General features: G+C 41.2%; 6 protein-coding genes across 6 annotated transcripts; 5 read left to right on the top strand and 1 right to left on the bottom strand.

Moving 5' to 3' along the window:
* Positions 1-553: 553 nt before the first annotated feature.
* LOC102211082 (gamma-crystallin M3-like) lies at positions 554-1418 on the bottom strand. Its single transcript, XM_005750519.1, has 3 exons — positions 1410-1418; positions 985-1233; positions 554-832 (listed from the first exon to the last, which is right to left on the bottom strand). The coding sequence occupies exons 1-3, from the start codon at positions 1416-1418 to the stop codon at positions 554-556; spliced, it is 537 nt and encodes a 178-aa protein (XP_005750576.1).
* Positions 1419-1872: 454 nt separating this feature from the next.
* Positions 1873-3142, top strand: LOC102210781 (gamma-crystallin M3-like). The gene is made up of 3 exons (XM_005750518.1): positions 1873-1887; positions 2020-2268; positions 2867-3142. Exons 1-3 carry the CDS (start codon positions 1873-1875, stop codon positions 3140-3142), a joined length of 540 nt encoding a protein of 179 aa, XP_005750575.1.
* A 1608-nt stretch (positions 3143-4750) lies between these two features.
* LOC102210491 (gamma-crystallin M2-like) lies at positions 4751-5907 on the top strand. Its single transcript, XM_005750517.1, has 3 exons — positions 4751-4759; positions 4843-5085; positions 5632-5907. Exons 1-3 carry the CDS (start codon positions 4751-4753, stop codon positions 5905-5907), a joined length of 528 nt encoding a protein of 175 aa, XP_005750574.1.
* Positions 5908-7421: 1514 nt separating this feature from the next.
* LOC102191993 (beta-crystallin S-1-like) lies at positions 7422-8130 on the top strand. Its single transcript, XM_005750537.1, has 3 exons — positions 7422-7436; positions 7509-7751; positions 7858-8130. Exons 1-3 carry the CDS (start codon positions 7422-7424, stop codon positions 8128-8130), a joined length of 531 nt encoding a protein of 176 aa, XP_005750594.1.
* A 1343-nt stretch (positions 8131-9473) lies between these two features.
* LOC102210197 (gamma-crystallin M2-like) lies at positions 9474-10660 on the top strand. The gene is made up of 3 exons (XM_005750516.1): positions 9474-9509; positions 9954-10196; positions 10388-10660. Exons 1-3 carry the CDS (start codon positions 9492-9494, stop codon positions 10658-10660), a joined length of 534 nt encoding a protein of 177 aa, XP_005750573.1. The 5' UTR covers positions 9474-9491.
* A 6390-nt stretch (positions 10661-17050) lies between these two features.
* Positions 17051-23727, top strand: LOC102215995 (ETS translocation variant 5-like). The gene is made up of 12 exons (XM_005750536.1): positions 17051-17176; positions 19217-19282; positions 19374-19458; positions 19761-19808; positions 19891-19941; positions 21720-21828; positions 21938-22198; positions 22323-22600; positions 22770-22832; positions 22908-22976; positions 23305-23456; positions 23572-23727. The coding sequence occupies exons 2-12, from the start codon at positions 19235-19237 to the stop codon at positions 23725-23727; spliced, it is 1320 nt and encodes a 439-aa protein (XP_005750593.1). The 5' UTR covers positions 17051-17176; positions 19217-19234.
* Positions 23728-24097: the final 370 nt, after the last annotated feature.

Here is a 24097-nt window from a genome sequence, read left to right as displayed (position 1 = left end):
GAGCAACAGCGGCGCTTTGCTACATAAGTATTTAAGTAGAAACTGTTTAAGTGATGATGCTGAATCGAGAGATCCAACCTCTAACTCAGGGGTGTCGAACTCCAGGCCTCGAGGGCCGGTGTCCTGCAGGTTTTAGATGTGTCCTTGATCCATCACAGGTGATTTAAATGACTAAATTACCTCCTCAACATGTCCTGAAGTTCTCCAGAGGCCTGGTAATGAACTAATCATGTGATTCAGGTGTGTTGACCCAGGGTGAGATCTAAAACCTGCAGGACACCGGCCCTCGAGGCCTGGAGTTCGACACCCCTGCTCTAACACAGCTGGTGTGAAAGTTGTGATGGCATTTAGTATTTTGTTGAATGTGCATAAATGCCATGGGAAATATTCCTGATTAAGGCTGTAAGGTTATGATAAACTTAGAAGTTTATCTTAAAGGATATAAAGCATGACGTTTGCATCTTTGACTCCACACATGAAGCGAAAGAGATACTTCAAAAATATTTCATTTTTTTTTTTTTTCTCCCAGAGTTTCTTGTGAACGGACAGACAATCAGCACATTTCCATGATGCGTCTGATGGAGCTGATTTTCATTATGTTGCTCACTCCCATGTCTCTGAGGTTCCTGTACTCTCCTGGCCTCACGTACATCATGCGCCCTCTGAAATTGGGCTGTTCGAACATCAGCCAGTGGCCGTCCAGCACGTTGCAGGACTGGCAGTCAGACATATAAAATTGTTCCTGGAGGGACTCGCAGTCATCCATCAGCTCGTGCATCTGGCCTCCAAAGTTCTCTCTTTCATAGATCCTCATCCTGAACTGTCCCCTGTGCTAATGGAGCGGGGGGGAAAGACACGAATCATGAGAAATGCAGTCTGTCCCAGGTCCAGCTGACCTAGCAGCTACCTCTTTGGACTTTGGAGTGTCTGTGCAATCCCCACATGAAATGGTACAGACCATCTACAACCACCAAAATGTCTTACCATGGGGATCATGCGACAGGAGCGAATGGTATCCATCATCGTCATGCCTCCCATGCGCTGGAAATCAGAGTACTCTCCTCTCCTCAAGAAGACCTGATTACCCATGAAGTTGGGGTGGTCGTACACCACAAAGCACCCACTGTCCACTCTGCAGGAGTTGCAGCGGTTCAGGTGCATGTGGATGTCGGAGCAGTCACTGCTGCACTCATAGGAGCGACCCTGGAAGTTCCTCTCCTCATAAAAAATGATCTGCAAAAAATAAACAGGAAAGAGGTGGTAAGCTGACAGCGCCACAGAGTGGTGATTTAATATTTGGATGGACTTGCTTTGCATTTCTAACCCTCTTGCGATGTTTCCACAAGTCTTAATTGTTCAGTATTGTCAGATTTTTCTTTAGCACTATACAAGCAAATGAGAAGTATTACCCTGCCCATGGTGACGGTTTGGTTTTTTTCCAACTGATGCCAACCCGTGCCACTTTTATATACAGTATGAGCCCGAGACCACCTTCCTCACCTTTGTGTGAAACATCCTGACTCATCATGAGGTTCACGTGGCACAGCATTCACATTTCACAGTATACCTCAATAGAGTTTGTTTAATACTGTTATTGTTACTACAACATTCAGTCTCATCTACAGATCTGATGTTCATACTACATCGATTTTTACAGAAGAGAGATGAATGCAATAGTAGAAGTTACTGGAAGGGAGCATAAATCCCAAATTTCTATCACAATACCTATTTGCAGAATCGGACATACAGTCTGCCACGCTATAGTGCTGCTGTGCCACAATATAGAGTGATGACTCAAAGGTTTCAGCACAAGCTGTGCAATGTATAAAAAGGGAAAAGGGTCGATGTTGATGAGATGTATCTGAGATAACCATGACCATGGGGAGGGTAAGTGAAACTTAGCCAATAACAGTAGAAGTTTTAAAGTTAAACTTCACGAGTTCATAATAACAAATATGCAAAATAGCTGTTTACAGGTTGCTTATTTACATATACTTCACTTGTTTTTCTCTTTTGCAGATCACTTTCTATGAAGACCGGAACTTCCAGGGTCGCTCCTATGAAACCAGCAGTGACTGCCCAGAGCTGACGTCCTACCTTAGCAGGTGTAACTCCTGCAGGGTGGAGAGTGGCCTCTTCATGGTCTATGAGAAGTCCAACTTCATGGGCCATCAGATGCTGGTGAGGAGAGGAGAATACCCAGACAACCAGCGCCTGATGGGAATGAGCATGAGCGACTGCATAAGATCCAGTCGCATAATCCCCACGGTAGGTGGATGACATTGAGCTGCATTCGGGGCCCAGCCACAACAGAAAGGACAAGACAGAGACCTTTTAAATATGTAGATGTAGAAGGCCAGTGACAATAAAAGCTAAAAAGAAACAGCCATCTGGTCAACATTTGTCTGAGCACAAAGGCTGCCCTCCTGCATGCAGGAGAAAAATTGTAATTAACTGTGAAATATATTGAAATAAAAATTGAGCCTAGCTGTTCAGTCTTATCTTTCTGCATGTATAATATTTTAAATTTAGGATTCGCTCACTAGAAGTCATCCATATCTCCCAGCCTTTTTTAACCATCCTGCTCAGGTGTAATCACCTGTCCTAAATGAAAGAGAACAAAACTTCCAGATCCCATGGATATGGCGATATAAAATGAAGCAGCAAAAGTTTTCATAAACGTGGAAGAAGATGAATGGAGGGAAACATTAATGCTATTTATCCATTTATGCTCATTTTATATTTAATTTTTTTAATAATATTGCTACTTTATGTTGTCCAAGATGTAGTTTTAGATTTACATTCTCAGCTAAAGATAAGTTTTATAGACTTACAGGCCACAGTCATCCTGCTTCTTCATCCACAGCACCGAGGCCCCTTCCGAATGAGGATCTACGAGAGGGAGAACTTCGGAGGCCAGATGTACGAGCTGAGCGACGACTGCGACAACATAATGGATCGTTTTCACATGTCTGACTGTCAGTCCTGCAACGTGATGGACGGTCACTGGCTGATGTTCGAGCAGCCCGGCTTCAGAGGCAGGATGCTGTACCTCAGGCCAGGAGAGTACAGGAACCTCAGAGAGATGGGGAGCAACATCACAAAGTTCAGCTCCATCAGGCGCATTATGGACTCCTGTTAACTGAAAATCACACACTCCAAATGTACTGTGAATAATAATAAAGCAAGCTGAAATCCCATCCAGACACACCCCTGGTTTTTCTAATGTAAATACTGTAAGTCAAAATTCAGTTGTAAGTAATATGTTAGAAAGTTTCGAAGATTAACTGCATTTACAGATGCTTCAAAGTTCTGTATTTGAGAGAGGATTTACTATTAGGAAATACATCCCCAAACAGAAATAATAAGGAATTCTGAATACTGAGAGAGTTCGGTTTTATTTTATCAGTAAATTTCAGAACTAGAAGCTCATAAGACTTCTATTTGTATCTAAAACTCAAAGACTTTAGGAAGAAGGGAAACTGTAAAGCATAAGTAAGTGAAGTTTATTTATATAGCACTATTCACAGACAAAAGTCACAAAGTGCTGTGTATAAATTAAAAGACGATATGAACAGAGAACCGTGTTGAAACAATCAAAAGATGTGAAAGTGTAGTGGGTTTGTAATGAGCAAACCATGCTGAATGCCAAACAAGAACGAAGAAAACTTCCCCCCAAGCTTATACCAAGACTGAGAACCCAAGAAGAAGAAAAATAAAAAACAATCCAAGGAGATAAAATCAAAAGGACTCATTTGGTGGACTTTTAAGGATTCACCTCTTTATTTTTAGACGGTTTAGGAAAAGAAAGATGAAGGACATCAGTTGTTTGAAAAGGTTGTCACCCTCTTTTATGCCCGTGTGATCCATTAAGTGTGTGCCTTAAAACTGAAGCACTTGGAGTAAATAGAAAGTAGAAACAGTATGAGGCACAAGTGCTCATATTGTGTATTTTGGAGGTGACATGGCCAAATTGGCTAAGGCCACTTGTGGAGTGCAGAGTCCCCCCCTGTGTCCATCTTAAATATTTATTGAGTAGATTGTACATTATAGTATAGTATAGTTGATCAATTTCTTGCATGTATTGATGTTTAATTACTTTAAAGCTGTTACATATATAGTCTGAAGGTTCCTAATGGACTTAACCAAATCATCACTAAATAAAAGGTCTATTGTATTTAATGAAACTAGACAGAAAGATGTAATATTCTACAGTTTCACACAATGTAAACACTCTAAATTGCACAGAACAGGTCTTAATGTATGCATTTTATATTTGCAACAGTAGTCCAAAAGACATTTTGAGTCTATCTGCATATACTTAAACCAGTAAATACTACATGAGGCGGGGTTTTTGTTTCATGTAGGATCAGAAATAGAAAATAAAAGCCTAAAAATGCCATTTTAGTTACATGTTCACATAGGTTTTTTGCAGTAATACCTCAATTTTCAATAATACCTTCAGTTTTTTGTTTTTTGTTTTAAAGGGAGTTACTATTAAACAGTGTTAAATAATTTCTGTCCCTCACAGTCTAACACTGATCCTCTGCCTTCACTGTTCCAGCATGTGTTTGATACAGAGCCATCATCAGGCCAGAACAAAGGCAAATCAAACAGCTCCAAGCTATTTTGCTGATATGTAAATCTACCTCATTTGGGTATCAAAGACTTGCCACACTCTGCACATTTTGTTTATCGTTAAATACTTTGATGGGGCTGCAGCAAAGAATGAGGTCTACAGTGCATCCAAATGGGGAAGGTAAGCTAAGACCTGTTGCGATCAGTGTGCGTTTAAAGACTCTTCCTCCTCTTGGGTTTATTAAAAGCGTACGTTTTCCACAGATCACATTTTTTGAGGAGAAGAAATTCCAGGGTCGCTGCTACAACTGCAGCAGCGACTGCGCTGACCTGCACACATACTTCAACCGCTGCAGCTCCATCCGAGTGGAGAGCGGCGTGTGGGTCATCTATGAGAAACCCAACTACAAGGGTTTCCAGTACGTCCTCAGCCCAGGGGAGTACACCGACAACCAGCAGTGGATGGCCTTCAACGACAATGTCAAATCCTGCCGTACCGTCAAAAATGTAAGTTCCCCCCTTTTTTTCCCAAGTTCCTTCAACCACAAAATCCAGCAGAGGTTTCACATAGACTGCTTCTGGAAATGTGTTTGTGCAGTCCCTGCAGGACAGCATTGTACAAGGGCACCAGTCCAGGCTGGGTGCTCACTGTTAAGCCAGCAGACTAAACAAGTAGACAATAGGAAGCACAACTGGCAGCAACTTTTAGCTTTTTCTTAAAGAAAAAAAAGATTCATGTATGTAAGAAATGTAATTTCTTTCTGTTTGATGGAACATTTTAGCCTCTTTAAGCTTATTGTTTTGATTTAATCAGTCTGTGCTTTAAACCAGTCTAATTGACAGTGCAAAGACCAGCTTTTGAAGATATTACATAATAAAAATGTAAGTCCATGTGAGCTGATAGCCTAGAGTGAAACCCTGCACATGTATTTTTTATCTTTGGGAGGAATTTTCCAGGACTTTTCATAACACTAGCCATAAAATGAAAACGCTGCTCCAAAGTTGGCAGTGTAAATCTGCACCGAGTACACTGTGCTTTGCTTGTGTTTGCAGGTCTACGGTAGTGCGTGGAAGCTGAGGCTGTACGAGAGGCCGGACTTTGGTGGGCAGATGGTGGAGTGCTCTGATGACTGCCCATCGGTTTATGATACCTACAAGATGCGCGAGGCCTACTCCTGTGTGGTGACAGATGGTGCCTGGGTATTCTACGACCTCCCCAACTACCGTGGGCACCAGTACCTCCTGGAGCGGGGCGAGTACCGGCAGCACGGCGACTGGGGGGCATCTTCACCTGGCGTCGGCTCTTTCCGCAGGATCACAGAGTTTTGATTAACAGTCATAATGAAAAAGTGATGCACATGACAATCAATAAATGACTTATAAATGACTCAAACAAACTGACTTTGTCCTTGTGGATTTCATCAAATGTGCCTCAAGCTCGATTTGGAAGAATGAATACATTAATAAAAACCAAGTAGAACTATTAAATCACGCTATTTTAAAGATGTGAAGACTTTTTGTGTGGCAGTTTCACAAAGTTCAGGAATCTGCAATAGACTCCTCCTTTGTTAGACCTCTGGTGTAAATACAACACTACAACTCCATGCCATGCCATATATATATGTCATGTACGTGTATGTATATAAATACATATATTATAAAAGAAAACTCTGCACTTGTATTAACGGGCTGAGCATCCTGATCTTAGTTTAAGCAGGAAATCATAACTCTCTCAGGTGGGAAAGAAGCAGGAGAACCGAGCAACTATGACAAAGTACAAAGAAACCAGTAGTTTCACTGCTGAAGGTAATTCAGTACTGATGATTTAATGTTGGATACCTTTAAATGATGAATTGTATCATTACTAGAAGGGCAATACTTAAAACATTGTTATTGTTATTTTAAGAATCTGGATCGTTCTTCAGTAACAACAGCGATCTTGTGGTGGCAGATTTAAAGGTGAAGGTCATCGTGTGGGGAGTTCACCCTCTGGGGAGCATGAATGTTCATATAAGCTGTGGCAATCTGCTTGTTACATTTAAAAGAAAAATCTGCCTTGATGATTCAATAAAGGAAAGGAAGTTTATCAAAATGACATTTGTTTGTGTGGAAATGACTAAGTGTGGAGTTAAGGTTCTGATTAATAACAGGGTGGGAACAGGAGATCACCTTTTGTTTGTGTTGGTTCCTTTTAAATGCAATCCTGCTTGTTTCCTAAACATTACCTAACCTTCACCACAGTGTCGTGCTGAAGACCATCACTTGTGTCCTCATGCATTGTTTCAAATGTCCCTGCATCATGAACAGTGCATGGAATCAGCTTATTTACCATGGAAAGGAACGCTAGGGGTAAATGATCGATCAAATTACTGCTTACTTGTTATAATATGGATTAGTTATAAAATGTGTATAAATATCTCCAGCAGAGTCTCTGGTGCCTTCCTGCTGTGTCACTGACTCAGCTCAAAACGTTTCATATCAAACCAACTGTCCTGCAGTGCCCTTGTTTTTGTCAGCACGCTCTGCTGCATCCAGTGGCTTTGGGATGCTTTGCACTGTGCATTTGCATTGTTTAGGGAAACAGGATTCACTGCTTCAGAACAATGTGATAAGCCTGGATAAATATTTGAATCAGTGACTGAATAATCCAGTTCACAGAAAGCAAGCCATGTGCTTAGTTTTATTGTCCTTGTTCTGTATAAAGTGAATATAGGAGGTGGCTGCTTTAATGTTTTATATCACACCAAACCTGTTGATATCGACAATGGAGAAGGTACTGTATGTTTAAGACAGGCACATGTTTGTGGCAATATGATTCATGCTTATACCGTATTTTGAGATGAATGAGTACAAAATGTGTTTGTTTTACCATAACAGCCACTTCCTAGAGTTCAGTGAGTGCAACGTTTTATCAAAACTTGTTTTCTCAGATCATCTTTTACGAGGACAAAAACTTCCAGGGTCAGTCCCATGAGTGTGACAATGATTGCAGTGACCTGCACACCTACTTCCCCTGCTGCAACTCCATCAGAGTGGAGGGAGGATTCTGGGTAGTCTATGAAAGACCAAACTACATGGGCTACCAGTACGTGCTAAGCCCAGGAGAGTATCCAGACTACCAGTATTGGCTAGGTATCAACGATTCCATCAGGTCCTGTCGAATTATTCGAAATGTAGGTGACTAAATATGTGTGTGAATGGTGTATAATCAATTCACAATATAATACAGTAAGAAACCAACAATGCAGACATTCCCATTCTTTCATTTGTTCCTTCCAGGTGGGGAATTCATGGAAGCTGAAAGTTTGGGAAAAGCCAAACTTTGAAGGTCAGTCGATGGAGATGGCAGACAACTTGCCTGCCTTCCCTGAGAACTGGAAAAGCAACAATGTCCACTCTTGCAAGGTGTTCGAAGGAGCCTGGATCTTCTTTGAGCACCCAAACTACAGGGGGTGCCAGTACCTGCTTGAGAGGGGCAAATACAGGAGGTACGCTGAGTGGGGGGGCATGCAGCCCAGCGTTGGATCCATCCGCCGGGTTAAAGAGCAGTAGCCACTGACAAATCTTTGAAAAAAATAAAAACAAGGAAAATAACTAAACATGCTTAAAATAAAGTCATGATAGAAAATTAAACATTGGTTGTCATTTATTACCCATGATCCTTTTCACTCATTATCCCTATTGTGTTACATTTAATCACAACATTTAAAAAAAAATCAAATTAAAGCTTTTTTTAGACTTTAAAACTTAATATATAAATAATAAATATTGATTTAAACTGGACAAATGCAATGTTTAAATAGTGAAAGTCATTTTAAATCATAGTAAAATAACTACAAGAACTTTAGGTTAAAATTTGCACCAGTATATAAACTCACGTGCACGTTATGCATGCACTTGCATTACACAAAAGAAATATATTAGGTTTTTTTTTATATCTAAGCTTTTTATTCATTATATAAATGAGTATATTTATTAAGAAAAACAGGAGAATACACACAAAATTTTATTATTTAATATTTATAAAATGATGTAATGGTCAATGGTTTATATTTATAAATATTTTATATCTAACTCTAGTAGTGAATAGTGTTCAGATGGGAAGGCTGTGCATGTGACAATAAGAACAGCTATAATAATAAACAAGAGGATAAGTTACAGTTGACTGGGCAAACAAAACAAAAACAGAAAAATAGAAAAAGAGTATATGTGATGTAACATGAAATACAAAACACAATAATACATGCTGAAACAATGTTTCCATAAATATTAAGATAACAGCAGCTATATCCTACTGTATATTACTGTATACTTGTATTCTATTGTACATATTGTATATCTTATTCCTCTGCTCCTCTGTCTCTCTGGCTGCATTGAGCATATGTATGACAAAAGAATTTCCCTCGGGATAAATAAAGTTCTTCTTATCTTCTTATCTTATCTTATATCCTCCTGAGAACCGAGGAAAAAAGAATCTTCCCACTGAACTTTTTTGTGATTTCCTGCCTCTTTGGAGCTAAAAGAAACCACCCAAACACATGAATATCAATGGAAAGCCCAGGATGTCCTGTATTTAGTACCAAAAATCAATGTCCATTACAGAGGACATAAATGATTAGGCTGGTTCTTCGGAGGATATGGGAGGTGACATGAATGAAGAAGTGATTTTTCAGCAACAATATTTCTATTTTTCTAGAGTTAAACAGCATTTCTGCATCAACATATATAAAGGCCATGTGCTAAAACAATTGCAGAATCAGCTAATGTGCCGATGTTAATGGAGAGCTCATTTGAATGACAATGATTCCCCTGGCAATGCAGTTCATCAGCCTTTATTTAAAAGTGGACTGCCGGCAATGCAGTGTGTATGAGTGGCTTTAATCTGATTGGGTGAGGAGGAACACGAGGCGATTATGGAGCGCACAGGGAAGGTAAGCGCCACAACTGTGCGACATGATAATGCCGCAATGACCTCACGCTAAGCTGTGGGTGAATTGCTTCTTGCTAAATGGCGTTGAGCTGATGTCCTGTCAAATGTTAGTTTGTTAGTGTGACGAGCGGGCGGGGCTTTTGTCAGATATAACCTGATATAACCTGAAGTGCATGAATGTTCCTGCACAAATAAATAGATGGTAACCCTGACAAAAACCTTAAAGCTGAATTATTTCATTTTTAGCCACTAGGGAGCAGCACAAAAAAGTGAAAGTCCAACATTTGCCCTGCGTTAGTACAACAAACTTATCTATAACTATCTCTAACGTATAACTCAAATTCTCTGTCAAAAGAGTTATATCAGCGGTGTTGTCCATAGAGATATGGAGAGTTTTAGGGTTTGCTTTACTTGCACAGCTTTTAATTCACACTCTTGCTTGCAGATCTTTTTTTACGAGGACAAGAACTTCCAGGGTCGTTACTTCGAATGCAGCAGTGACTGTCCCGAGCTGAGTTCCCACTTCAGCCGCTGTAACTCTGTTCGGGTGGAGAGTGGAGCCTGGGTCATCTATGAGAGACCCCAGTATATGGGCTACCAGTACGTCCTCTCTAAAGGGGAGTACCCCAACTATCAGAGCTGGAATGGCTTCAATGACACCATTCGCTCCTGTCGCTTCATTAGATATGTAAGTCTCAGGAAGCAACCACAGAACTAGAATACTATGTATACTTTCTTCTCTGTAATTTTTTTTGAGAGCAATGCAACGCTGTGAGAAATGTTCTCCTCCTTACAGGATGAACAAATGTGGTCTTAGCTGTTTAAAGTTAAAGGAATTCCTATCTATTATTAACATGTTCTTATTTTTAAATCTTTAAGCCATCCACCAGGCACAGGATCCGCATTTACGAACGTCCAGAATTCAGTGGCCAGATGATAGAGTTTAGCGAAGACATGCCCAACCTGCAGGACCGCTGGCGCTATCGCGACATCCACTCGGCCCACATCCAGGACGGCACCTGGGTGTTCTATGAGCATCCGAGCTACAGGGGGCGCCAGTACCTGCTGGAAAAGGGCGAATACAGACGACACTCGGAGTGGGGAGCTCTCAATCCATCTGTAGGCTCCATTAGACGCGTCGTGGACTTCTAGATCAAAAGCTCACTTGCCTTTTCTTGCTTTCCTCCCGTCGCTTATTCAAACGAGCAAATAAACCCACAGGCATAGACAAACAATGAACTGCTGTGATTTTATTTCTTGTTGTTTTAAACCAACCCAAAAAAACAAAACAAAAAAAACACTTTGCGGTGCCCAGCGGGAGTTTTTTAATTAGCGTGCCAACAGCTGGCGGCTCGTGGTAAAGCCTAGAAATAAAACTGCTGAAAAAAGCCTGCTGGTAATTCAGGAGGGTTCACCAACAGGGGCTAGTGGTATGCCAGCAGCCAGCTATTGTTTATTTGTGCCAGAGGTGGCAGAAATAATACAGCAGAGCAACAATATCCACTGCCCAGCAGGTGCCCAGACAACAACAGCAAAAAACTGTCACCATGTCAGACAGCTATGGTAGTTCGCTGATACATAGTACTGCGGATATGATGCAGGATGCTGATTTTACGATTTATTTAACTTCATCAACATCTGCCTGACCTGGGCTCAAAGTAGTGCCTTTACATTTGATACAGTGCTCTAATCCAACACTGGTAATGGTTTACATTAATGGCTCTGTTACGCCCGTCTAGGGGTACAGGAACGTAACATAAGAGTTAAAAAAGGAAGTGACCCCGCCCCGGGCCCCAAAACCATACACAGAAAAACCAATTTCTTAGTGAACGGTGCTTTATTTGTCTACACTGAAAATGAAGCTCCGGGGTGAACAAAGGCCAAAATAACAAACAAAACAAGCTAAGTCAGGTGAGGAGGTGCTATCAAAAAACAGTACAAGGAAAAATAATAAGGCAGCTCACCCCTTCTGTTTCAGTGCTATTTACAATGTGCTATTTACAAGTGAAAACTAATGTACACACTATATACAAAGCTCGGTAAGTCACGAGAATCTCAAACATAAATGTCACAGGTTTTGGAAGCCAGGGTCAGGTCTGCTGCTGCTGTCAGTGGCTGCCCCGGGACAACTGCTGGTGAGGGATTTTGAAAGCAACCACATGATCAGGGGACCAATCGGCAGCCGTCAGCTTATCCAATCAGGGACCTGCAGAGACTTAAAGACACAGACAGGACAAGAAACAGCCACCAAGAAATTATGGCCAGAGCCGTAACAGGCTCTAATAATAGTGAATAATTTACTTATACTTTATAGTTTAATTATTATCTTTTAATAATAATTAAATGATACCTTTAGGGTTGCCAGGTAGGTTTAGGGTTTGGACAGTTTGTCCCTCTCCAATCTGTATTTTTCATTCTTTTTCACAATGTGTTTTCAGCCTTTTATGGACTTTCTGACCTTTGACTTTCTGGAGAAATGAGCTTGTGTCTAAATGCATTCATTAACATCAGCATATGTACATGATGACGATTAAAACATTTTTTTAAATAAAAAAATTAACAAACACAAGAAACAAAGCTAAATTGTTTCTTGTGTTTTGTAATTGTATTATAATTAACAACTAATTATAATACCAACTAATTAGGCTAATTGACAACAGCTCAGGAACATGATTGGGTATGGCCTCAGGAACACTTCCTTATCACTGTCTTTGAACACAGTTCACTGTGGCATCCACAAACGCAGGTTGAGGTTGTATCATGCAAAAAAGAAGCCACAAACATGATCCAGAAACACTGCTGTCTTCTCTGAACCAAAGCTTGTTTAAAATTGACTAAAAGAAAGTGGAAAACTGTTCTGTGGTCAGATGAATCAGCACTTGAAATTCTTTTTGGAAAAAATGGAATCTGTGTACTCTGGACTAAAGACTAAAGGAACCATTTGCCTTGTTATCAGTGCTCAGGTCAGAAATTTGTGTCTCTGGTGGTATGGAGGTACATGAGTGCCTGTGGAACTGGCAGCTTGCACATCTGGAAAGACACCTTAACCAGCATATACAGATTTTAGATCAACATTTGCTCCATTCAGATCACATCAAACTCAAAACGAGCTAATATTGCTCTTAAAATTATACAATGTCTCAATTTCAGTGTGTTATTTTCTTTTCAACTGTAATTAAAAGATGGGGTTACGTGACTTATCATTACATTTTTATTTTATTTACACTTTACAGTGTTCTGACCTTTTGAGAAGCGGGTTTGTCATTGAATTTGTAATCTGTGAATTAATTTATTATTAAAGTGCAAAGTCAATGGTGTCAAAGGTGAATCTGAGCTGAGAGCTGCTAATAAGTGGTCAGTGCAGAGCAGCTGGCTTTTAGGGGTTTGTGTGCAAACGTTAGAAAGTTTAGGAGGAGCACAAAACTATGCAGGGAAAAACAATGTGATCTAAGATCTCTGGTTCTATGAGAGCTGAGGTAATTTATCACTCTATGAGGACTAAAGGATGTAGGCATGAGAGCCACCCAGTGGTTTAACAACTGCATTTCACATGACAGGAAATAAGTGTAGTAAAAAAGCTTTAAAACTGTGCGATTTAGTAAAAAAAAAGAAAAAAAGAAAAAAAAAAGAATACCCATACATCTCTGTCTTTTTTAATCCTGATATTTTGCCTTGTGATCTGTTTATGTAAAATTGACTAAATATTGTAAATCAGCATAATCCCTGAGAAGTAACTGATCCCATATTTAGAGCTAGTCAAAACAATAATTATTATACGGGTGTAATTTTACTTACAATACTTACCCGTTGCTGTAGGTCAAAATGGGGTGATAATTTATCATATGTGACAACTTCTGTTTCCCTAATAAATATACAGATAAAAAGATAAAAAGGGAAAAAAGACATCAACACACAACTGGAACATTTGATAAGAAGCTTTAAGACTGCAGTGTGTAATTTCCTGTTCCAGGATATGTTCAACTATATCACGCTTGTTGATCTGCCAGAACGGAAGAATAAATTTTAAAAAAAATCTGTGATGTGATATTGTGCACAGTCGTAGACGTGCGGTGGCCGAGCAAACAGGAGACACTGCAAATCAGTAACAGAGCTGCTGAGCTCAGCTGATGTTTGAACTGGAACTTTTATCACACGCACAGATCCGTTCTGGCATCTCCCCGCGCTGATCGAGCACTTTCTAAGTCGAATGCAAACAGTCGGCACAGCCCTGCAAAAAAAAAAAAAATCCACCTGAAGAGGTCAGTCAGTACGAAGCCATAAAATAAACATTTACACGCATTTTCACTGCTACCAGATCAACATTAACCCTTTAACGCTGAACAGCTGCTCTTTCCTTCCTGTTGTTTGGATCCATTAATTGTAAAGTCGGTTTTATGTCATCAGCTCTGTCAAGTTCCTTTTTAATAAATACATAATATATTTGGGACAAAAAGAGCACAGGGGAATAAAAGAATTACTAAATCTATATTCAGTGGGTGATGCAGTCTGCAGAACTTTAAGCAGAAAAATGCACAAACACCTTAGTAATATGCACTGATTTTTCTCTTAGGTAGACAGGAACACTGTATTTGTTTAGAGCAACATGTTGATAACTGCAGGGTTTGCAATGTTGTAGCTTTCCAAGCATTGTAAAGAGCCACCTGTTATTGTGGAGGTACTGTATGAAGGGATTTACCCTGTAATCATGTGGAATTTCTTTGGGTGATCACTCTGCAGCAGCAGGTAATGAAGTGGAATGAGATCAGAGTAGAATTAAAAGTGCAGCAAGGGCTCTGCCACCCACTGAGATGAATACTCTTCAAACAGTCATGTGCGATGCTGGATTAAACCCGTCGAACATTTGACAGTTTCCCAGTTTTTACAGGACTACTTAAATATCCTCAGTGTTACATGCAGTCCAGGTCACGGGAGTCTTTTTTGAAGTCTTATCCCCACAAAAACACATATTCTGTGGTAGCTTCCAAAAACTGATGGATGTGCCTTCAAAAAAGAAATAAACTGTAACTGGGGCAATACAGGTAGCTGAGGAGGAACATGTGAAAGAACTGCATTAGGGTTGGGTACAGTTTTCGGTATTCCACAGTCCTGAGTAAGAAATGCTCTAAGTAACAAAGATTTGAAGCTTTTCTAGGGTTAATGGCCCTCAAAGCCAGATTTAACCTTTTCATACATGTTCAAGTGCTTTATCTATCTTGCATTCACACCTATGGACGATTTACAATCACTAGTTAACCTAAAATGCGGATTTTTGGGAGAATCCGGAGTACTGGGAGGAAACCCACATAACCACATGGAGTTTGTGCCGTCTGCACACAGAATGGGATGATAATGAGGCTGGGAGATAGGACCTACTGTACTTGCTGTGAACCAACAAAGCTATAAAGTCTTTTAGGGTCTTATTGTAAAACGACTGTTAGTCTGATAACCTGATGATGCTCCCCTGTGCCTGTGCTCACCTTTATAGTGAGTATAACATTGGTTCATCTTATTCCAGGCTGAAGCTAAGAGACACATTTTTTATTATTTCTTTGACTTTTTTTGTTAAATTATTACATATGCAACTTCCCCCCCAAAAAACCCTTGTAATTGACTGTAAGGTTTAATAACAGTAACACTAAATATATGATCTACTCAGTGGTGGTTGTCGTTGTAGTTCCAATTGTAACATCATAAGAGAACAATAAAATTAAGGAAATCAATTATTATTACATGGCAAGTATTTCTCTCTCTTCTTGCTATAGTGTTTATTATGATCTGTGGCAGGAAAGATGATCTCATGAATATAACCTAGTTCGGGTGTCACACTCATTTTAAATGCAATTTCAGCAGTTTTTCTACTTGATAATGAAATGATGTTGTAGTCAGTGAAAGAAAATTTGTCAGCGTAACTCTTTGGGCTTAAATTGTGAAAAAATAGTGTAGAATTAAATATAGTAGATTGTGTATTACATTATTACTTTGGTGCAGCATGCATGGTCTAAAGATAAAGATCTCTTTATCTCTGAATTATGCCATATTCAGAAGTTTGCAGATGACACGGCCATCATGGGGTGTATCTGGGATGATCAGGAAGAGGAGTACAGAAGTCTGGTGAGGAACTTTGTCGCATGGAGTCACACAAACCACCTGCAACTCAACACCTCAAAGACTAAGGAACTAGTTGTTGACTTCGGGAGGTCCAGAGAAGGTCCACTGCCGGTTCAGATAGAGGGGGAGGAGGTGGTCAACAAGTACAAGTACCTCGGGCTGTGGGTGGACAATAAACTGGACTGGTCATGCAACACAGAGCACCTGTATAAAAAAGCCCAAAGCCGACTGTACTTCCTCAGGAGGCTGAGGTCTTTTAACATCTGCAGGAAGCTCCTGAGGATGTTTTACCAGTCGGTGGTTGCTGGAGTACTTTTCTATGCTGTGGTGTGCTGGGGGAGCAGCACAGCAAAGGAGGACTCACGCAGGCTGGAGAAACTGATCAGGAAGGCTGGCTCTGTGGTTGGCATGAAGCTGGACACTCTGGTGACAGTGGCAGAGAAAAGGACATTAAAGAAACTGATGGACATTATGGACAATGCTGCTCTGCACACGGCCATTAACCACCAGAAGAGTCTGTTCAGTGACAGGTTGCTTCTCCCCAAGACAAGAACTAACAGACTTAAAAACTCCTTTGTCCCACACGCCATCAAACTGTTTAACTCCTCTCTGGAGGGGAGAGGGAGGGGAGACAGGAGGACAAAGGAGGGGGGAACAACTAAGCTGTAGTGCCTCTTCACCTCACTGTATAATACCTTGTGCAATACTTTTTGTAAATAGTCAACAGTGCAATAGACTCAATACTTGAAATGTGCAATTCACTTGTATTTTTATTTTTTATTCCTATTTATTCTATTTATCCCCTTTGTATATTTTATTTATATTTGTCTCTGTATTTATATACGTGTGTGTATGTGTGTATATATATATATATAATATTCTGTAACTTCTGTCGGTGCTGTGTTTGTTTGGAAATCGAATTTCCCAGAGGAACCCACCCGAGGGATTAATAAAGTTCTATCTTATCTTAAATATGTATGTGTGTGTGTGTGTGTGTGTGTGTGTGTGTGTGTGTGTGTGTGTGTGTGTGTGTGTGTATACGTGTGTGTGTATACGTGTGCATATATGCCCTGCTTCAAATTTTCTAAAGCTGCCAGGCATTATGTTTAACACGCCTGATTTAGTTGAAATCAGTAGGCTATATAATAAACCAGCAAAGGCATGCTTTTAGTGCTATTTTCATCATTATTGTTCCCGTGTAGAAGTTACAGATGACCTTGAATTTGGTTATTTATTTACCTGTTTACTTTATAAGACCTTAATTGCAGCGCTGGCACTTTAAGACAGTCCTGGTTTCATGAATGAAACGCAGCCATTCATAAAAAAACAGAGGGGGCCGGGCCACAGAGCAGCCTCGATGACGATTGGCTCGCCTTCTGACTGACTCTGAGTTCCAGCCAATGGCAGGGCAGGAGATCGCTCGTTTTAGCCGCAGCTATCAGAGTCCTTCATTGAGAAAAATCCACAGCCGAGTGATTAATCGAGGTGCTGCATGGGATGTAGGGGAGGAAATCTGCGACGAGTTCTGTTTTCACACTGCCAAGAAACTTCACTTACCGAGTGAGTCTTCTTCTTTTTGTTTTTATCCTACCGCTTTAGTAAAAGCTGGCGCCTGCTTGCCTTTAATTACATAAACACCAGATGCATGGTCGCGGGTTTTTTTTTCTTTGCTACAGGCTCCGAGGGGAGCACATAGGCGTTCAGAGGCTAACGCCATTTTCTTAAAAATCTAACTCGGCGCTGCGTTTATTCCCCGCGACCGTCTGCCTGCCTGCAGTGCGGCATTTCCGTCTGCAGCAGCCTTTTTTTCAGCTTGTTGGCGCCGGGAATCCTTCACTGTTTGTCTGTGGCGAAATTTCTCAATGGTGAGCGGGTGTCTCCCCCCCCTCCTCCTCCTCCTCCTCAGCCTCAGCCAGTATCGTGTTTCACTTCATTGAGAAAAACAAGGAGGACTCAACGAGCGTCACGCGAAACTCCATTCACAAATCTTTCACTTTAAGCGAGGATTTGTTGCTAACGTTAGCGGAGTTAGTTGGCGTGATTTCTCCTCGGTGGTGTTTGTAGTCACTGAAGCAAAGCCGAGTGACACACACACACTCTCACACTCACACAGTAAATCGTTTGTAGAGGTTACTTTAACCGAAGACTAGACAAAACGTTACGCAACGTCGGGGGCTGACCTTTTCATCTCTTGAAATAGTTTTTCACTGTTTACTTTTGTCCCATATTTCACGAGCTTTAGTTGGACTCTTGAGCAGTTTGAGCCAGGTCAATAACCCCCCCCCCCCTTTTTTTAATTTTGTTTGAAGAAACATTAAAAATGTAGAAATTTACAAAGCTTTGAAATCTGGTGTAGTTAAGAGGTGCAAAACATTGTTAAAATAATGTCCCATATCTTTATCGCATATATATACGTTTATCGGCTACTTTAGGTACACCAAGAAACCAGTTTGAGGTGATCTGAGCTTTATGACGTTGTGTTGTTCTGCTGGATGTGTACACTACGGTCATAATGGGATGGGTATGGCCAGCAATAAAGCTCAGGTAAAGTGTGGCATTTAACAATGCCCAGCTGGCACAAACTGCAGCACTACAACCAGTTACAGGTGGTTGGATCCATGCTTTCGTCATCTGAATGTCACAGAAGAAATCAGGCAGCTTTCTCCCCCCTTGTCTAATTATTGGTTAGCCTGTGCAAATTTTAGCCTGTTTCCTGGTGACAGGAGTGTCACTCGGTGTGGTCTTCTGCTGCTGTTGCCTGTCTGCTTCACGGTTTGAGGTGTTGTGCATTCAGAGATGCTCTTCTGGTTGTACCAAGTGGTTATTTGATTTATTTGTTTCCGCCTTATTAGATTGAAGCAGTCTGGTCATTCACCTCTGATCTCTAGCATAAACAGCCTTAGTAAACTCTAGAGGCGATTGTGCGGGGAAACCCAACAGTTCAGCAGTTTCTGATATACTCGCACCAACAACCATGCCACATTCAAAGCCACCTAACTTCCATTTCTTCCCCATTCTAATGCTCACTTTGAACTTCAGCTGGTCACCTTGACTGTGCCTAAATGCACTCAGTTGCAGCAATGTGATTAGGTATTGGCATTATTAGCTGAACAAGTAGTTTGTTTGTTTGTTTTTAAATGTTTCTTCTTTAATCCTATCTCTTGGCAAGCAAAGCATCAAACCATTTTAATTCCTGTCTTTTCAAACATAGCATTGTCATTCTTTGTACATATGCTTCTCTGTACGTCATTAAAGTTGGCACGGCACAGCCAAAGGAAAAGACGTCATGTTTTATTTGACTATTCAGCTGCTTTCTTTTCATTGCCTCAAATCAGCCTTTGAAGAGCGATTCCTCCCGCAGCTTCACGTCAGTTTATTCATGTCAGATTTGCGTACTGCAGATTGCATAATTCTTTCTGTGACAACGGGGCTTTTATAGCCACTGTAAACAAACATGCCAAGTCATGTGAAAGGGATGATGGTAGTATGGATGGAGGGGCTAGTCCTGTAGGGGGGAAAAATAGACTACGATAGACTTGGATTTCTGCTTAATGACTCCAGTATGTTCAAAGTATATCACTTCCTCACTGCTCATCCCAGGGTGAAGACTCCTGCAACATGGAGGCCTTTTATGATCAGCAGGTTCCCTTTGTGGTCCCTGAGAGTGTGAGTTTGAAACGTTATGGTTTTATATTCTTATCTTTTTATTGTCTTGCTGCATGTGTGCTGAGTTTCATTCCTTTGCCCATTTCTGCAGAAATGTCACACACAGGAAGCAGCAAAGTGTCTCAGCGATAGGAAGAGGAAGTTCATGGACACCGAGCTGGCTCAGGACACAGAAGGTACATATAAAACTCAGACTGACTATGAAACTGCAGTTAACTTCTTGTGAGTGCCAGGATAACATCTGTCTGCTGGATACAAACAATGTGGGGAGAAATTATATTCATAAATTTGCTAATAGGATTTTTTTTTTTTCCCCTCCCCTGTTCTTTCAAGTGCCCCTCGTGGTCTTTGGTATTTCTTTAATAGGTCATGCTTCTCCGACAGTCTTATATAGGCCATTTGTCATTAATTACATGTGAAATGTCAAATAATTGCACCCACACACATTCTAACAAATGAATGTGAAACCATCTTCCAGATCTATTCCAAGACCTGAGTCAGCTCCAAGAAATATGGATCGCTGAAGGTGAGCATCCCACATTATACAAATGATGTGTGATAGTTGATGAGAGGGGTCCTTAAACGGCATGTCTTTTCCTCCCTCTCAGCTCAAGCTACCGATGACGAGCAGTTTGTCCCGGATTTCCAGTCCAATAACTGTGAGTACCTGCTTCTTCTTGGATGTTTGGAGAGATCACGATTTCAGGTTTTAGCAGTGGTGCGCACTATTTATGCACGAGAGTATTTTTGTGAGAGCTTTATGATGGGTCTGGAACTGAGCGTTGGAAGTTGGTCTTTAACGTGGAGTTGGACATAAGAGGGTTGGCACGTGTGATCACATTGCACTGTCAGCTGTTGGCTCTCATTTAGGACATGTGCAGCTTCCTGCTCAAATGGATAAACTCCACTGAACTTACCAGATTGTGACTCGTGATCTCAAAGGTCATTGGTGTAAAACCAGTTGTTTACAGTGCTCTCATTCGTTGGTGTTTCCATTCCCCTTGGAGCTTTGCCAGTTAAATGATAGTCGTCATGTACCAGAGGAAATGAGGCGAGATAAAAAAAAAAAAAAAAGTACTGTACTTAAAAGTGTTACAGATAACGCGGGCGATGAGGAAATGGTGCGTTTAGTGCTCCTGCCAAACACGTATTGCATATACTTATTGTTGCCGTAATCATAGCTGCTTCAACACAACGACTCCCCGTGCGGACAATAAAGCTGACGGAGACCGTGTCGTGGATGGAAACATTAGCGGCCTGGCGTCATCGGCGCAGCATACTGATGAGAATCTCTACAGATTCCTGGAAAGCTCAGATCAGATAGGGGTAGGTTTCCTTTCTTTCACAGACGCAGGAGTGGGGAGCAAACGCTGAAAGGGACGATAAAGGAAAAACTTTATGCTAAATGGCAAGCCTGCATTGCAAACTGGAAGAGTGCAACTTAAAGATGTGCAGAGCTTGTCTATTTAATGTGAGGTATCATTGCTACTAAATTATCAACATGAGCAGATAAGAGTTACGAGGGAAATATTCAGGGTCTGAAACGCTGGCGGTAAACTCTAATTTGGATCTGAAGCCGTTCTGCCACACCGGCAGGCAAATGTTTCCACCAAAGCTGCCATTTAATAGGTCTCGAGTGTGTTTTGGTTATGGAAGTGCTGCTTCAACAAACACATTATTTTCCCAACCAGTGTTCCCAGAGGTCATGTTGCGTAATCCTAACTGTCTAACCATTACGCTCACCAGGGATCCAACACTAGGCAGTTGGAGGCAAATTAGGAGTGTGAGACTTGTGTAACTGTGCAAAAGATGAACTGATGATGATGAAGTCAATTAAAATGCCTTGGCATTGAATAGGGACAGAACATTCAATTTTACTCATTTGAGACAGCAAAAAACACAGTTTTGAGCTAAAGACTGACTGATGTTCATATACTTGTAATTGTAATACCAGGGGGAAAAAAAATATATTTTTAGGATATTGGAAGTTAAAGAACTGAAGTAACACAGGTGGGGAAAAATCAACAATTAGATGACCCCCTGTGAGCAAGCACTTGGTGACAGTGGGAAGTAGAAACTCTCTTTTAACAGGAAGAAACCTCCAGCAGAATCAAACTTGAGGAGGGGTGGCCATCTGCACTGAGGCATTGGGGTTGAGGGGAGGGCAACAGGACAGACGAGACACTGGAAATGCAAAGTGTTGTACAGAGACACTGTGTTGAGTAGAACACTGCATCATGGGAAGCCCTGCGTAGCCTAAGCTTATCACCTGATTCTGCCTGAACTATGAGCTTTATCAGAAAGGAAAGTTGTTGTTTTTTTGTTTTGTTTTTTAAAGACTAATCTTTGAAGCAGTCCACTTGGCCATCTAATGTAAGGGTGTTCATTCCATGCTCTGCAAACATGTATGTATTATTTGCCTGTGTGTTTTTTGCAGTGATGTTTCATGGACTGGCCGCCAGCAAAGTGAAGCGTGAACCCAGTCCGTCCAAAGACTTCTCTCCCTGCAGAACGCCTCAGGCTGACATGTGCCTTTACAGCTACAGGTAACCATTCATGTTTTTAAACCTGTGTGTGATATACTGCAATACTACCACCACCACACACCTGGCAGACAGAACCTTTGGATGATGTGTTGTTATCTGGTCTCCTTAGTGCCTGTGAGCCCGCTCCGACTCCATCCTCCACACCTGCAGTACAACAACGTGGCTCCATCCACTCTACTGGACCTCCACCTTTACAGAGGCAGTTACAGCCATCTACCCCTCAGCTGACCAACAACTGCTCCCCAAACCACACTCCTGCCCTTAGCCCCTCCCACCTCCGCAACCTTCCACAGGCCAATCAAAGCCAGCAGTTTGCTATGCCACATCCTCCCATCGGCTCTTCCAGTGTGTCGTTCAATGCAGAACAAAGGTAAGCTTTAAAATAAATCTATATATATATACATATATATATACACACACACGCACGCGCGCGGTTTAAGCTGGAAGCGAATGAGCTTCAAACCTTTAAACATCCACTTCTTTCCACACTTCAGGTTCCAGCGGCAGTTGTCGGATCCCTGCCTGTCTTTCCTTCCTCCAAAGAAGACCGCAAACACGCCATACCACCCCGCCATCCGTGACGGGAGGCCAATGTATCAGCGCCACCTTTCAGAGCCTCTGGTTCCCCACGCTCCCCGGGGTTTTAAACAAGAACTGGTGGACCCGAGATATCCAGAGCCAGGGCCTCCTACGTCAGGTCTGGCACGTCCTCAGACTGCCTTCAACCATGTCACAATTAAACAAGAGCCAAGGGACTTTGGCTATGACTCGGGTATGTTACCCTTAGTGTGGCGACGGCATCTGAATAAAATGTATTCACGTCTGTTAGGGTAACAGGCAGTCTTGCCATAGGTGAAACATTCAAATAACTACAGGCCTAGGCTCAGACACTTTACATTTGCTTGCAGTTGATGAAGAATTGTGACTTTTGTGCCTTTCAGAGGTTCAAACGTGCCAGCCGTCATCCTTTGAGAAGTCTGCTTTGTACCAAAATAACAGTGCAGGTGAGTTTGTGTCCTGGGTTTAAAAATGCCTTTTCATGCTGCCACAGCCTTTTTACTCTATTCTTTGCTCCACAGGATTTGGTCCAGACAGAGAGCAGTGTCTGTACTATGATGACACCTGTGTTGTGCCGGAAAGGCTGGAAGGTAAGACACGGACTTCCAAAACATCCTTGTTAACACTTAGTGTATAAGACAAAGGAGGGAAGGACAATATCATTTAAGGCAGTGTGCTGTGAGCTGGCGGTATTGTGTTCGTTATTGGCATTTGCATACACCAGTTTGAGTATTCTGTTTCTAATGTTGTACTATGTTCTGTCCAATGAGACATGATTTTTAATAAAAAAAAATTTAAAAAAAGCATTATTTATTTATTTTTTTTAAATGAGCAAACGATTAAGAAATTGGTTTAAAAAAAACCAACCAACAAAACGGCACAAAAGCAGGAAAGGTGACTTCTGCGTGTCTTCACCAGGTAAAGTGAAACAGGAGGGTCTGCCGTACCAGCGCCGTGGCTCCCTGCAGCTGTGGCAGTTCCTGCTCACACTCCTGGACAACCCCGCCAATGCACACCTGATCATCTGGACGGGGCGAAACATGGAGTTCAAGCTGATTGACCCCGAAGAGGTCAGCTACTGCATACCTAATGTGGAACTTTGAGAAGCTTAATATTCTTAAGACTGGGGAAAAACAACATTTTAAAGCCATATATTAATTTTTCCCTCCCCCATCATGTTTTTAGGTGGCTCGGCTCTGGGGGATCCAGAAGAATCGACCTGCCATGAACTACGATAAGCTGAGTCGCTCGCTGCGGTACTATTATGAAAAGGGCATTATGCAGAAGGTAAAGGCAGGTCATGTTCCACTTGAGTCTTCCTTTACTCCTATGTTGTTGTAATCACAAACTATTAAAAAAAACTAGCTATTGGGCTCTTACACTGAAGCACTGAGTTTCTGACCTCTTATTTCTAATCTTAGCCTCTAATGAAGCACATCTGGAAGCCATCCAGTTTAATGTTTTGAGTTTTAAAAGACTTGAGGTTATTTTATATATATATTTTTATAATTTTTATTAAAGGCATTTATTTATTTATTTATTTTATTTTTTTGTGTGTGTTGTTGTACCAGGCTATTAAACATCATCAGTGTTGTTGTTTTTTCTGCTGTTTTGGTCATTTAAACACTGAAGTCCATGGAGACTGACTCACTGTTTAAACCAGCCTCAAGTGGCCGTTAGAGAAACTGCAGTTTTCTGTCCTCAACATTTT

This window comes from Pundamilia nyererei, unplaced genomic scaffold (genome assembly GCF_000239375.1).
Source record: "Pundamilia nyererei isolate P.nyererei 1_Seehausen unplaced genomic scaffold, PunNye1.0 scaffold00276, whole genome shotgun sequence".
Classification (NCBI taxonomy): domain Eukaryota; kingdom Metazoa; phylum Chordata; class Actinopteri; order Cichliformes; family Cichlidae; genus Pundamilia; species Pundamilia nyererei.
The sequence above is the reverse complement of the archived record's forward strand: the minus strand, read 5'-3'. Positions and strand labels throughout refer to the sequence as shown.

Coding starts and splice junctions, on each gene's coding strand:
- LOC102211082 (XM_005750519.1), bottom strand. Junction 833..984: donor CCTGTCGCATGATCCCCATG/GTAAGACATTTT, acceptor CCGCTCCATTAG/CACAGGGGACAGTTCAGGAT.
- LOC102210781 (XM_005750518.1), top strand. Junction 2,269..2,866: donor CCAGTCGCATAATCCCCACG/GTAGGTGGATGA, acceptor CTTCATCCACAG/CACCGAGGCCCCTTCCGAAT.
- LOC102210491 (XM_005750517.1), top strand. Junction 5,086..5,631: donor CCTGCCGTACCGTCAAAAAT/GTAAGTTCCCCC, acceptor TTGTGTTTGCAG/GTCTACGGTAGTGCGTGGAA.
- LOC102191993 (XM_005750537.1), top strand. Junction 7,752..7,857: donor CCTGTCGAATTATTCGAAAT/GTAGGTGACTAA, acceptor TGTTCCTTCCAG/GTGGGGAATTCATGGAAGCT.
- LOC102210197 (XM_005750516.1), top strand. Junction 10,197..10,387: donor CCTGTCGCTTCATTAGATAT/GTAAGTCTCAGG, acceptor TAAATCTTTAAG/CCATCCACCAGGCACAGGAT.
- LOC102215995 (XM_005750536.1), top strand. CDS start 19,235: ATGGAGGCCTTTTATGATCAGCAGGTTCCCTTTGTGGTCCCTGAGAGT. Junction 22,601..22,769: donor GGACTTTGGCTATGACTCGG/GTATGTTACCCT, acceptor TGTGCCTTTCAG/AGGTTCAAACGTGCCAGCCG. Junction 22,977..23,304: donor TGTGCCGGAAAGGCTGGAAG/GTAAGACACGGA, acceptor TGTCTTCACCAG/GTAAAGTGAAACAGGAGGGT.